Genomic DNA, 14087 nt, shown 5'->3' with positions numbered 1-14087 from the left:
AGTGGAAAGAAAAAAAGAAAATCTGTAGACATGTTCTGTACCAGCCTGCTACCGGCCCTGCAGCAAAAGCAGGGACAACCCCTTTACAAACGGCAAGAGGCTGGAATTAAGCCTGCCAAATTTATTAACATAAAACAGAGCAAGACAAGATACCAACCATGAAACAGGAGCTACGAAACAGGAACTATCCAAGCAGTTGCCTTCAGCAAACCAGCCCTCCCACACATTCCCCTTAAATACAGTTCAGGGCGTGGCCTCTCTCTGCCTCCTTCCGAGGTGCCCCATTGCCTTCCTCTGTTTACTCCTGATTGACTGCCTCCTGCGTCGGGTGTCCTTGAACAGGGCCAGCTGTGGGTCATCTTCATCCACGCTGTCAGGCTCACACAGCTGGGTCTCCGTCATGACCAAGTGGGAGGGGCCCGGCTGAGGGCTCTGCGGAGCCTCAAGGCCATCATCAGCAAGCTCTTCAACACCCCCCTCCTCCTCCTCTGAGTCGTCCGACCCAACTGCCGAACCCACAGGCTGACCCTGAATCACAACAAGAGATGTGAATAAAGAAATGAGAGGTGTTGGTTCTGAATTGGATTATTTGTGTGATTATGACTTAAGAAGAGCACAGCAGAGAAGTCATTGGGTTGACCCACTTCACGTAGCTTCGTATGGCTAAAGATCTTAGTGATAAAAGCTTTCAACAGATAGGGCTAGCACCGGTGTTGGAAAAATCAGTGTTGTGGCTTGTGTTGACCAAGGCTCCCTGTATGACCTTGGACGTTTTTTATGTAACCTGTAGGAATTGCAGTTGGACATATGTTTTCTTGATGGCAAAGTGTATTTCTTCGATGCTTTCTGAGCTTGGTTGTTTTCTTGCAGACGTTTCATTACTCAAAGTAAACCCTGACTGGCACTGATGATGTTACCTAGTTTGGGTAATAAAACATCTGCAAGAAAACAACCAAGGACCTCTCATTTCAACCCTGAGCTTACAAATATTCTCCTTTATAAGTGTATTACTTCTCACCTGGGCTATGTTCCAAATCTGGAAGAAGCCCAAGGCAAGTAGGACTGAAATGGAACAGGCTGTCCTCTAACCAAGGCAGAGCAGGTGGCTGCAACCCTCCTTTATTGTGAAGCTCCTCTGTGAAGCTCCGGTTCCCATCTGTTGCTCTGGAGGACTGCAAAGGGCATCAAGGCAGCCATATAGTAAGAGTAATTACCACTTGGGTAAAACGCCATGGGGGTGGGAGAAGGAGCAGCCTGTCCTTGCAGACATGGGTTGCGCCAAACAGACTCTGGGACTGCAAAGCAAATCATTTTAGTGCTACAGGCATTAGTTGGAAAGTATCTGCAGACACACCAATGTCAAGTTGGTGGTCCTGGGCCTAGGAAATCACTAGCTTACAGACATAACTTTCTCCCTTTTCAGAAGCTTGAGGAAACTCAAGAATCCAGTTAAACGGGGAAGTGAGGAATAGTCTAGAGCAGGGCTTTTCAACCAGTGGTACGGGTACCACCTGTGGTACATGGGCACCTGGCAGGTGGTACGTGACCATCTTAGAAAAGTAGTAGCGGGGGAGGGGAATGAGCTGAACAGGTAGCAGCACTGGACAAGCCGGAGCAAGAGATGGCTGGAGCTGCAGAGCTGTCAGGGCTCAGCGGAAGCGCCAGGATCAGCGCTTCTTCGGGGCTGTCAGGGCTCAGCGGAAGTGCCAGGATCACCACCAGGCTCCAGCTAGAGCTCGGCGCTGATCCTGACGCTTCTGCTGAGCCCAGAAGAAGCGCCGATCGGCTGGAATGTTGCAGCATCTCTGGGGTCTTGTGATTTACATTCAGATGCTTGGCAACTGATTCATATTTATGACGGTCACAGTGTCCCAGGGTCATGTGAAGGGACCAAAACCTGCTGCAACCACCCAGCAGAGGGTGGGGGGGAGGGAATAAAAACCAAACACCCTCCCACCCCACCCCCGCTGCCAATCTTCAACAGAAATGCTCACAACAATGAAAACCTCGGACAGGAGGAAGAGCGCCGCTGGGTGGGCAGGCAGGTGTCCTGCTCGGCTGTGGCTTGGGGGGCACTTTTTTCAGTGCCATTATAACTTTGAACAGTCACTAAGTGAAGTGTTGTAAGTTGAGGACTACCTGTACTTCATCACTTTTTTCCTTTTTTTGGTGGGGTGTCATCAAGTATTTGACACCTTGCTAGGTGACTGGTGGTACTCGGATGTTGCCATATCCTAAAAGTGGTACAATGGGTGAAAAAGTTGAAAAACCCTGGTCTAGAGCTAAAGTATCTTGAAAAAATCATTTTCAGACCAAAATGGAGGACCAAAGTAGCACGGGTAGCCCTTGACTTTGAACCACAATGCAGTCTGGAATTTAAGTCATCGTGGTTGCAATTTGAGGCAAATCATGTGACTGGACATGATTTTACTACTGTTTCTATAACTGTTGTAAAGCGAGTCGCTGTCCTTAAGTGAATCTAGTATATCCAATCAGTGTTTCTTGCCCTTTTCTGTCTGGAAAAAATGGAAACAAAGTTGAAAACTGCAGTCAGAATCATAGGGCTGGAGTTTTATAGTCCAAGGTAGGAGATGTTGCATTCTGATCAAAGAGCCAAGCTGTTCATTAATTGTTCTTACTGTCAGGAAATTTCTTCTTAGTTGCAGATTGGATCTCTCTTTATTGAGTTCCACCAATTGCTTCTTGTCCTGTCCTCTGGTGCTTTGGAAAATAGGTCAATCCTTTCTTCTCTCAAAAGTCATTGAGACGGCTCCTGTCCCATTCAATGGAAAAATACAAATGTCTTTTCTCTATTGCATTTTCTTAGAGGAAGAACAAGTACAGTCATTTTTTAAAAATGGTAAGTAGAGTACCGGTATTCCTATTTGGGGAGATTAAAGCTTATCCACTCATTAAAACCCATTTCTCTTTTTAAAATAAGAAAAGCAGAATTTCTTTACCCAAACCCAATTCTTAGCTTTTCAGGCAACAGAATAAATCTTTAGCATTATTCTAGAAATATTTTTATAATTTCTTTTATGGCCCGAATATCACCATTTGTACTTCTGCATCAACAGAACCAAACTGGTCTTAAATTTGAGTGGCAAGCCAAACTAAAGTCTGAGTAATTGGCAGTTAAATAAAAGGCTAGTGGAGAGAACCAGTTTAGTATACTGGCTATGGTACTGAGTTACAAACCATGAGGCTGAGTTCTAGTCTTCCCTTAGGCATGAAAACTGGCTGGGTGATTTTGGGCCACCCTTATTTTCCCAGCCTAGCCCATTTCACAGGATTATTGTGATGGAGAAAATACAAAATAAAGGTGGGACTGAAATATAACAAACAAATAAATGGTCAAATTACTCAAGTTCCACTAGGTTAAATGATGACATTTATTATTATGAAAAATTCAGAAAATTTAAATGCTGCCACTGGCAGTGAGATCATCTCTTTCCCCTTTTTTTTAAAAAAATTTTTTTTTATTACATGACTTAATTAAAAGAAAGTGGGAAGTATGCATTTTGCTGAAATTAAAACCACATATATTACATTGCCAGCTTTAAAAAGGTACAGAGAATAAATGTCCCATCTGTTTAATAAAAAGGAACAAAGCACACAATGAATCTTCCAAATTTTTGGAGGACAATTCTCCAAAATGAGAATCGTAGTTTACCTCGATGAGAAATGTTTCAGCTTGCCTCATGGCGGTGTGTGGAAGCAAAATGCTGCCTTGTTGAAGGATTTCGTATCATTCAAATAACTTTCTCTGGGTCCTTGAGGGAACCCAAGGTCATAGGATGGTTTTGCTTTGTTCTTTAGAAATAAGATGGAGAGAGGAGACCACAGGTGGCTTCCCACAGCAACTTTCAAAGAGGCTTTTGCTTAAAGCAGAACTGAAGCAAAATCCCCCTTTGAAGCTTTGCCCTCTCCCACTTCTAAGCCTTCCGGAACTTATCTCCATAAGGCATTAACCCATTTAGCTATCAGCTGCTGTTTCCTAGTGCCGTTTCATTTTTCAGAGCCCAGTTTGCCAGACATCCTGTAACTCTGGGCTCCTCCATCTCTGACAACAGGTGGAGATTCAAATGTCTCTGTGCTCTTTTATCTGGCCATTTCTCAATTCAGGAGGAACACAACCAGTTTAGCCTTCTTTTTCAGAACACTTAAGAGGAGGCTGTGGACCCATCATCTGAGAGCAAAAAGCACTTTTTCTCCAGGCAAAACATGGGCTGAAAGTATTCTGGCATAAACCCAACCTGCAGGCAGGGATAGGTCATATATTATGTAGTTTAGCTTTGACTTTGAATCTATCGCTCAAGTGTTTTTCACCCTTGGGAACTTTTAAGGTGATGGGCTTCAACTCTCAGAATCCACCAACAAGCCATGGAGAGTTGAAACCCAGCCATCTTAAATTTCCCAAGGTTGAGAAATACTGCATTTGTAAGGTACAACCTTGTGGTTAACCAAATGCTTCTAGTCATCCATTAACCGATGGTTCAGTTAACCTTTCATTCCAAACACTAAGAGAACTACAAAGGCTGAATTAATATAATACTTTGGGGTAAAATATGGGTAGTATGTTTCCCAAATACCTAGGGGGTTTTTTTTGGAAGGTGGGAAGTAGAAAAGCAAGATTGTTTATGGTTGAATTGTCCCTTTTGTAACTACATCACACCACACACACACACACACACACACACACACAAATCCTCCTGCCAAATGCTGCCATCCTATTAATATAAGAAGTAAGTAAGATAGTGCAGGGGTCTTCAAACTTGGCAACTTTTAAGACTTGTGGACTTCAACTCCCAGAATTCCTCCTGGCTGAGGAATTCTGGGAGTTGAAGTCCACAAGTCTTAAAGTTGCCAAGTTTGAAGACCCCTGAGATAGTGTTTTATATACTGGTGTAGGCTTTCACATTGGGTATCTGCTGGGCAGAGGTGGGCTTCATGTTGTGACCACGGTGTACACAACAGATTTCCTGATGCTTCTCCAGAAACTGTGGTTGGCCTCTTTAGAGGTAGAGCAATCTACCATGCAGACCACAACAACTGAGCAGGCATCCTGGCTTCCGATTGGTCTTTAAACATGTGGTTTCTGATTGGTAGGTTAATGAATTCTTTGTGTGCCCAATGTTGATTGGTCATTTTGATGATGGTTTTCATTTTGATGATGGTGGTTCTTCATTGGTGCTTTGTTTATGCCAGCTTCTGACTGGTCATGGGTTCCAGTTGGTTATTCTAAGCAGCTATGCTGCAACAAGGTCCTGATCCAGGAAAGTTTGTTTTGTCCAGTTTTGGGAGATGATTTTTAGTTGGTCCTGCTTTGGAGTAGGATCTTGGTGTGGCTCAGGACAGGAAGCTTAATGTGATCGCTATGGTGCAGTACATATTCCCATTGATGATTTTTCAGGCTATCCTCATCTGCAATGCCTTCTTTGTTCATCCAGTCAGGTGTGGAAACTGTTTTATGGTCCAATGTCCACAGCTACAGGAGGTGCAATAAACCCCGGATGCTGTGAATGGATCTCTGCCATCTTTGGTTGGTCTAATGCCTTTCCTGGATTTTCTTAGCCAGACTTTAGATGACTTTAACATGGTGCTTTTCTAATTTTTTTTCTCCCCTATTGGGTCAGTGGCCTCCTGTACGTAGGGCAGACATTTATGTATTTATCTAAAAAACATGTAGAAAATCATTTAAAAACTATAAAACTCAAACCACTCAAATCATCAAATATTAAAAACAAAAACCTGGCCCCAATCCGTGCTTCCATGCCATCATCTAATCTTCTCCCAACATTGGGGAAAAAGCTGCGTCTATAAAGCCTTGGACCATAAGAAAGGCCGAGTGCCAAAGAATTGGGGCCTTTGAACTATGGTGCTGGAGAAGACTCCTGCGAGTCCCTTGGACTGCAAGGCGAATAAACCAGTCAGTCCTAGAGATCAACCCTGACTGCTCTTTAGAAGGCCAGATCCTGACATTGAAATTCAAATACTTTGGCCACCTAATGAGAAGGAAGGACTGACTGGAGAAGAGCCTAATGCTGGGAAAGACTGAGGGCAAGAGAAGAAGGGGATGACAGAGAATGAGGTGGCTGGATGGAGTCACTGAAGCAGTAGGCGTGAGTCTATATGGACTCCAGAAGATGGTAGAGGACAGGAAGGTCTGGAGGAACAATGTCCATGGGGTCGCGATGGATCAGACATGACTTCGCAGCTAACAACAACATAAAGCCTGATGTAAGGCTAAAGGGGTGGAGGGCTCCCAAAGTTCAGGGGACAAAGTTTGTCTTGCTCGGAGTCTGAAGATGCCATTCACGGTCGCTGGTGAAATGTCAGGAAATCTGTTGTCTAGAGCTTTGCTGGCTGAGGAATTCTGGGAGTTGAAGTCCACAAGTCTTAAAGTTGCCAAGGTTGAGGACCCTTGCTCTAGACCACACTCATTCAACCCTGAAGCCAACACTGGCTGACAGATGCTGCTTCTTGGAGAAGTATTGCTGGTAGCCTCAATGCAGAAAGGGAGCGTCAGAGATCTTGAGTGATGCTTTACATCAGACTCTTCAAACTTGGCCCTTTTATGACTTGTGGACTTCAACTCCCAGAATTCCTCAGCCAGGCAAGTTTGAAGAGCCCTGCTTTACGTGATCCTGACGCTCATAGGCTCTCCACCAGCAAAATGATAATTCAGCTTTTTACTAGCTTACAACAACTCCAAAAATAAATAAATCAAAGTCCATCTGTGATTATTCAGGTTTATATCCAGAGAACTTACCCGGGGGTGTTGTTCGTTTCTTCGCGTCCTTCTGAGCTGCCAAGCAATTTGTTCAGCTAGGCTTCTTGCAGGGAAGCGCTCCTGCAAAGAGTAACTGGTGCAACCTGAATGAGCTTTAGGCATGAAATTCAGTGGGAAGTCAGTTTATCCCTATTAAACCAAACTTCAGACTCTGTTCCCACGACCTGTTTAATAGGGTGGGGAGTATTTGTGTTGTAAGACCATAGTCTCAATGGATGCGGTCAGATTTAGCAAGCCCTAACTTGCTCAAGGTTAAAATAACTCTCCCAAGTCAGGTGTGTTGCAGGAGTAGCAAAACCGCACCAATTGTCCCCTTCTTCTTAGCTAAAAACCAAGTCTCTTCCATCCAGAATGTACCTGCAGTGAACAAGCCAAGCCCATTTGCCCCACCAATGGGTAAAGGGCAGGTGAATTCAACTCTTGCTGAGAAGGCATCTCGATGGAGCTTTCTTTGGGATGAATTGGTGGTTGGGGATTCTGTGATTTCCAAAGGAAGATTTTTCGCTCAAAGGGTGATTTTGGATTAGGGTGGGTCTATAATTAGCAAGTAGAAAAATAGGGACCACTCCGGCGGGAAGGTAACAGCGTTCCGTGCGCCTTTGGCGTCTAGTCACGCCGGCCACATGACCATGGAGACATCCTCGGACAAGCGCTGGCTCTTCGGCTTTGAAACGGAGATGAGCACCGGCCCCTAGAGTTGGAAACGACTAGCACGCATGTGCGGGGGAACCTTTACCTTTATAATTAGCAAAGACTAGATTAGTAGCAAAGAAGCTATAAAGGGTTATCTCATGCTATGGTCCTCAAGATACAGTATGATTAAAAAGTTGAGGGCATCCATAAAGCATATAAACAAGAGGGGGCTATGTAATCACAACTGCCATCTATAATGTTGCACCTCTACCCCTCCCCCCCACCCACACTGGACACCCCTTACCCTAATCTTTGTGTGGTTTACTTTGAGTTCTTTTTAAAGGAGCACACACACATAAGATATGTAAACAGGCTGAACGTCATCTTGTAAACACGCACAAAATATTGTATTATACATTTAAAACAAAAGTGCAAATCAGGCAAAGATGAGGAAGGAGGACGCCTGACATTACAAGCCAATATCTCCACCATATGCTCTCCTTTTAAACACTTAAATGAGAATCCATTAAAAAAAATATATCAGTGCATGTGTTTTCAGGAAATGCCTTCTCCTGCCCCAAACTATGTTTTATACATCTTCAGACACGCATACAATAGAACTGAGTAAAAATCCCAAATCCACAACAATTAACGCTGCATTTTCTCCAGAATTCCCCCCCTCCTCACACACACACACACACACACACACAAACAAACAATTCTAGAAGAACATCGGGGAGAGCTTTAAATAAGAATTAAGTCTTCCGTTTACTGAGAAATCACAGCACCACACGCACACACACGGTGGTTTGAGGGGAACCATTTGAGCTGATGGATAGTCGAAAGATTATTTTTAGGAGCTACTTGGATTCATTTTAAATTTCGAAACTGTCCAGGCTGAGGTCCTCTGGATTTCCTTCCTGTCCTCCAGTAATTGTGTTCCTTCTATTCTCCCTCAAATCAGAGGCCCCGTACAGTGGAAGACTGACTGAAGGCAAATGACACCGGAGCACTTTCCTAACAATCTCAACCTTTAAGACATTTTTTTGGCTGGATTTGTTTTATTTATTTTTTGCTGATCTTTGGTAGGTGAAGATGACGTTGCAGAATTCCCCGGGCTACGAGGCTTTCAAAACATCCCTTTGAGAGAAGCAGAGAACAACCTGCCCATCGGATTTTCCCCCTCAGCTCCTGCCCCGTGAACTTAAAATGATTTCCCCTCTTAACTAACTTCCCCATTGGTATTATGCTACTTCACAACCGAATCCAATTAAAACACTTAGGGGCTGCTTGCTTATTACGCACACCAGAAGAGCCATGTTCATTGATTCACCAGTATGAAATCCTATGCGAGTTTGTCTCAAAAGGTATATAAAGATGAATGCATTTTATACAGGTTGGTTTCCGCTTACGAAAGTAAACGCTAACCAATGGTCCGTAAAGCATCTTTTTTTTTTTAATATGCAGGCCTCCCCCCCCCCACTTATGCGATGGTGTTGGGTTAGTTTCGTTTCCCCTCGTTTTCCTTTTTTCGTTCCTTTTCTGCTTTAGAAATCTTCTGCCAGCTTTCTCCGTCAAGGAATCAATACGAGGCAGTTCTGTTTCTCTTAGGGGAGGAAAGAACGAAGAGGCACTTCTTGATTGGCTGGTAATTCCTAGAGATCCCTTTTTTTTTTTTTTCAGAGTTATGTTCCTGACACAAGCGGCGGCTGTGTGACAGAAGACAGCAAGAGATAAGTTTTTTTTTTTTTTTTTAGGCACTTGGCTGCAAGTTTTCCAAGGCAGCACCCGGCTCTTGGCTATGTCATCAGAATCGGTTTCTGTCGCACTTCCAGAATATCTGGGGAGGGGAGGGGAAAAAAAAAAGGATGATGGAGGGTTACAGGGGGATGTTCCAAGTCCATCTCTTCTACTCCCTAGAACAGACATGTCAAACACAAGGCCCGGGGGCCGGATCCAGCCCGCAAAGTGGTTTCATGCGGCCCGTGAAGCCATCCTGGAAACAGTGAGGGAACGGCCCCCACTGCCTTGGCCCTGGCCCAGAGACCCTCCTCCTGCCAGAGACCCTCAGATCTGTCCCGCTCCTGCCCAGGCCCCCATAGGCACCCTTGATGCAAACCATGTAGAGCTGGCCATGCTCACCCAGTAGGCCATACGCACTCTAGCCACGCCCACCCAGTAGGCCACGCCCACCCAGTAGGCCACGCCCACCCAGGACACACCCACCCGGCCCCTTGAGGGCAACTGCAGTGCTGATGCGGCCTTCAATGAAATTGAGTTTGACACCCCTGCCCTAGAACAGCGATGGCGAACCTTTTAGAGACCGAGTGCCCAAACTGCAACCCCAAACCCACTTATGTATCATTAGGTGCCAGGTGGGTGTGGCCCATTGGGTGGGCATGGCTGCGGGGGTAACGGCAGACTGGGTGGGACTAAAAAGGTCAATCAATCAATTCCAACTTGGCGAGATCTTTTTTTTTCCCTGCGAGAAGTTGAAATTGATTTCATTGATTGAACCTTTTTTTTTTTTTTTTGCACACGGCGGCGGAGGCCTAAAGCGAAAAGGTTTTATAAAACCCAACTGAAGGCCTAGGACTGAGGCGACGGTGCGTGTGCCCACAGAGAGGGCTCTGCGTGCCGCCTGTGGCACGCGTGCCATAGGTTCGCCACCACGGCCCTAGAAATAACCAGCACAGGGATACTTGACTTCATTGATCTGAAGAGGTGTGGAGACCATTAGTGAGACATTTATGAGCAACCGTGTGGTGGAATGTAGTCTGGATTCACAGGAGGGAGGGGCTGCTTCTCAGAGACAGCAGAGCTTGGAATGCCTGGTGGGCAGGAAGAGGACAAGGATTAGGCCCTCCCTAGTAGCTCACAGAATGCATCTATACTGTGTTTCCCCGAAAGTAAAACTCTACTCCAAAGGTAAGCCCCAGAGGATTTTCTGGGGTGGGGGTGGGCCTAATATAAGCCCTCCCCCAAAAGTAAGCCCTAGTGCGGAGTGGGGCGAGTCGGCCCAGATCTTCCATGCGGCTGCCGGAGCGCCGCCACCCCCGGCACTGGCTTGCCAGGGCCCTTCACCAGCGGCCGCCTGTGGAACTAGCTACCGCCAGCCCCGTTCTCTCTGTCTCACCGAAGTTAGAAAGTCTGATTGAACTTTTTTTTCTTTTTGTCTCACAAACACACGGCGAAGGCTGAGAAGCGAACGGAGAAGCACAATGTAGCTGAATCAGGTTAGTAAAAAAAAAAAACGTGCGGGAAGCAAGGGCATCTGGGCGGGGGCAGGCGTGGCAACCTTACCCTATGTGGCTTCGGAAAGAGTCTGGCAGGCAGAGGGAAGCAACTCCACAACCTGCCACCTGCCTCACTTTACCTCATGGCGGCAGCAGCAGCCAGCTGGGCGGAAGGCAATCCAATGGGAGCAGCCGGTAGAGGCCAAAAGCACCCGGCCGGCATGAGAGCTGCAGCGCACACTAGGGCCAGAAGAGCACCAGGTTCAGCCCTTAGCCCAGCACCTGCAGCACTTAGGTGTGCAGGCTGGCGCTCAAGCAGCCCAAAGGCGGAGGCGTGGCCAGAAGGGCCCTGGCAAGCCAGCGGCAGGGCGGCACTCTGGATCTGGGCTGACTCACCCCACACCAGGCCCGGCACCTTTACCACCACCCACCACCACGGCCGCACTGGTCCGCCACCACACCCTTGCCACCGCGTTGCTTCTCCACCACATGTACAGGCCCCGCCCCACCCCACGCTCACGGCCTACTGGTACCGGTACCGGCAAAAAGTAACCCCTCCCCAATAGTAAAAACCTAGTGCTTACTTCAGAGCCCCAAAGAAAGTAAGACAGGGTCTTACTTTCGGGGAAACGGTAGTTATTGCAGATAGTTGCTTTAGTGTGTCAAGATTCTGTTTGTAGAATAAACAAACAAACCCCCCCAAAAACCCCACCCAGAAATTAACCACATCTTGTTCTTGGTTTTTTTGGCCCTGACAAAAAGATTGGAAATGTGGAGATTATACTTCGAAATACCTTGATTGTTAAAAAGAGGGGGAAATGGAACGTTTAACTTCCAGATCTGAAACATCTGGTATTGTCTCAAGAGTTAGTGAGTTATACTTTAAATACATTTTAAGTCAAATCTTTGATCTGTGTCTGATTATTTGCCTTCATTTTAACTGACCCAGGGAAACCTGTGTAACAGTTTACATCTTTCCTTACTTATACATCAGCCCTGAGTTGGATTTGGGCCACAACCAGATTGTCAGTCCAACAAGGCAGATCGGATTAAAAAAAACAATGCCATCTAGGTCCAGATTATTTTTATTGTATTTGTTATAATAACAGAACCTTTCTAATCTGAACGTGCTTTTCTTCTCCCTCCCTTTACGCTCATGAATGGCTACTCTGAGACATTTTTCTCAAGTTACTTTCTTGGCCTGGGCTCAGGTCCTTCTTAGCTGACCCCTGACTTTGTAGCTGCTCTTCTCCTGTCCTTCAGAAATCCCTTTGCACCGATACATCGGCAGAATTTCATTCTTCTGCAGCTTCCCTCCTGAAACTCTCTTATCTTCTGAGTCTTCATCCTTCCCCAACCCAAGGCCCCACTGCTCCTTTTACCCCTAGCCAGTGGAGAGAGTGAAGACAGTGGGAGTCCAACATGGGCAGATGATTATCTATCAGAGAAGAGGAATGGGTTGGCTAGGGCTAGAACTTCAGAAGGTGCATCAAGAATTATTGTTAAGACCCTGTTTCCTGAAAATATCTGAAGGCATTCCCGATATAGTTTCTCACTCATAGGAAGACCAAGTTGTGCATGCGCAGATATTTGCACCACGCATGCTAATGTCTGAAGGTGAAAGATGTTAGATGAGTGAGCAATGGGTACCCCATGCCTTGATTTTCTGATTGTCCAGCTGATTGAGCTCTTGGCAATTTCCAGGAAATTTAAGAATCTGCACTGAGAAGGAAGGAAGGAAGGAAGGAAGGAAGGAAGGAAGGAAGGAAGGAAGGAAGGAAGGAAGGAAGGAAGGAAGGAAGGAAGGAGTTATCAAACTTATCAGTGGATAAGCAGAGAACAAACGCCACTGTTCTTCTCTCTTCATTCATTCCAGGAGATGATACACCAAAGGAATTTTAAGAAGGTAGGAATTGAAAAGCAAAGCAGCCTTACCAGTTAAAATCCGATGCAACGGCAGCGTGACATAGGTTAAGTGTGCATAGAGGAGGAAGTTTTCATCCGTTCGATTCAACTTCAACCAAGAACCCACAAGAGAACGGCCAGTTCCAGATAACGATCGGGAGCGTAAGTTTGTTGCGTTATGCAAATCTGTCAGAGAAAAGTCAACTTCAGGAAGGAAACTGATGCATATGAATTGCCTTAATGAATCAGACCAGGCGTCCTGGTTAGGTCAATGGGGCACCTGTGACCAGTAGCCCCAGATACTCTCATATAAAGGACATTACCACTAAGGGCAACAACAACAACAAACAACAAACAACAACAACAACAACAACTAATAATAATAATAATAATAATAATAATAATAATAATAATAATAATAATAATAATAATAATAATAATAATAGTTGGAAAGGACCATGGAGGTCTTCTAGTCCAGGGCTTTTCAACCTTTTCACCCATTATACCACTTTTAGGATATGGCAACGTCCGAGTACCACCGGTTGTCTTCCAAGGTGTCAAAAACTTGATGACCATGATGATGATAGTGATGATGATATACTGATGATCATGATAGATAGATAGATAGATAGATAGATAGATAGATAGATAGATAGATAGATAGATAGATAGATAGATCCCACCCTTGAAGTCACAAACTCCAAATCTGATTCAGCCATACCAGAATATTTTGGGTGGTCCTGAGAATCCCTCAGCACACACTGAATGGGGATAGTTTGATTTCTTCCCCATTTTCACTGGGAAACAAACCAAAAACATTAACAGAGGGATAGAATCAAGATCAAGTGAAGTATTAATATCACTTTACAATTCTTTGGTAAGGCCACACCTGGAATACTGCATCCAGTTTGTGTCACCACGATGTAAAAAAGATGTCAAGACTCTAGAAAGGGTACAGAGAAAAGGAACAAAGATGATTGGGGGACTGGAGGCTAAAATATAAAAGGAAGGGTTGCTGGAATTGGGTATGTGTAGTTTAACGAAGAGAAGGGTGAGGGGTGACATGATAGCAGTGTTCCAATATCTCACGGGCTGCCACAAAGAAGAGGGAGTCAAGCTATTCTCCAAAGCATCTGAAGGCAGGACAAAAAGCAACGGATGGAAACTAGTCAAGGAGAGAAGCAACCTAGAACTAAGGAGAAACTTCCTGACAGTTAGAACAATTAACCAGTGGAACAACCTGCCTCCAGAAGCTGTGAATGCTCCAACACTGGAAGTTTTTAAGAAGAGACTGGCGAGACATTTGTCTGAAATGGTATAGGGTTTCCTGCCTGAGCAGGGGGTTGGACTAGATGACCTCCAAGGTCCCTTCCAACTTCTTCTTCTTCTTCTTCTTCTTCTTCTTCTTCTTCTTCTTCTTCTTCTTCTTCTTCTTCTTCTTCTTCTTCTTCTTCTTCTTCTTCTTCTTCTTCTTCTTCATAATAATTATTATTATTATTATTATTATTATTATTATTATT

The 14087-nt window shown here is 45.1% G+C and overlaps 1 protein-coding gene and 1 long non-coding RNA gene across 6 annotated transcripts in view; both read right to left on the bottom strand.

The window, feature by feature from the left end:
* Window positions 1-3373: 3373 nt before the first annotated feature.
* LOC310641865 lies at window positions 3374-6008 on the bottom strand. Its single transcript, XR_014492787.1, has 2 exons — window positions 5720-6008; window positions 3374-5602 (listed from the first exon to the last, which is right to left on the bottom strand). It is a non-coding gene; the product is annotated as an uncharacterized lncRNA (long non-coding RNA).
* Window positions 6009-7721: 1713 nt separating this feature from the next.
* Window positions 7722-14087, bottom strand: part of KIAA0930 — a 62584-nt gene continuing 56218 nt past the window's right edge. For 2 of the 5 annotated variants that reach the window (XM_083366319.1, XM_083366320.1), the window contains exons 9-11: window positions 12598-12753; window positions 10134-10257; window positions 7723-9266 (exon numbers count right to left, since the gene is read on the bottom strand). In XM_083366319.1, coding sequence (XP_083222445.1) covers window positions 10175-10257; window positions 12598-12753 — 239 coding nt within the window. In that variant the 3' untranslated portion in view covers window positions 7723-9266; window positions 10134-10174. Of the gene's footprint in view, window positions 9267-10133; window positions 10258-12597; window positions 12754-14087 lie in introns of all 5 variants that reach the window. The other 3 variants (XM_083366323.1, XM_083366322.1, XM_083366321.1) reach the window with 3 other exon arrangements.

The sequence above is a fragment of the Vipera ursinii genome (assembly GCF_947247035.1).
Source record: "Vipera ursinii genome assembly, chromosome: 6".
NCBI lineage: Eukaryota > Metazoa > Chordata > Lepidosauria > Squamata > Viperidae > Vipera > Vipera ursinii.
Note: the sequence above shows the minus strand (reverse complement) of the source record. Positions and strands in the feature narration are given on the sequence as shown.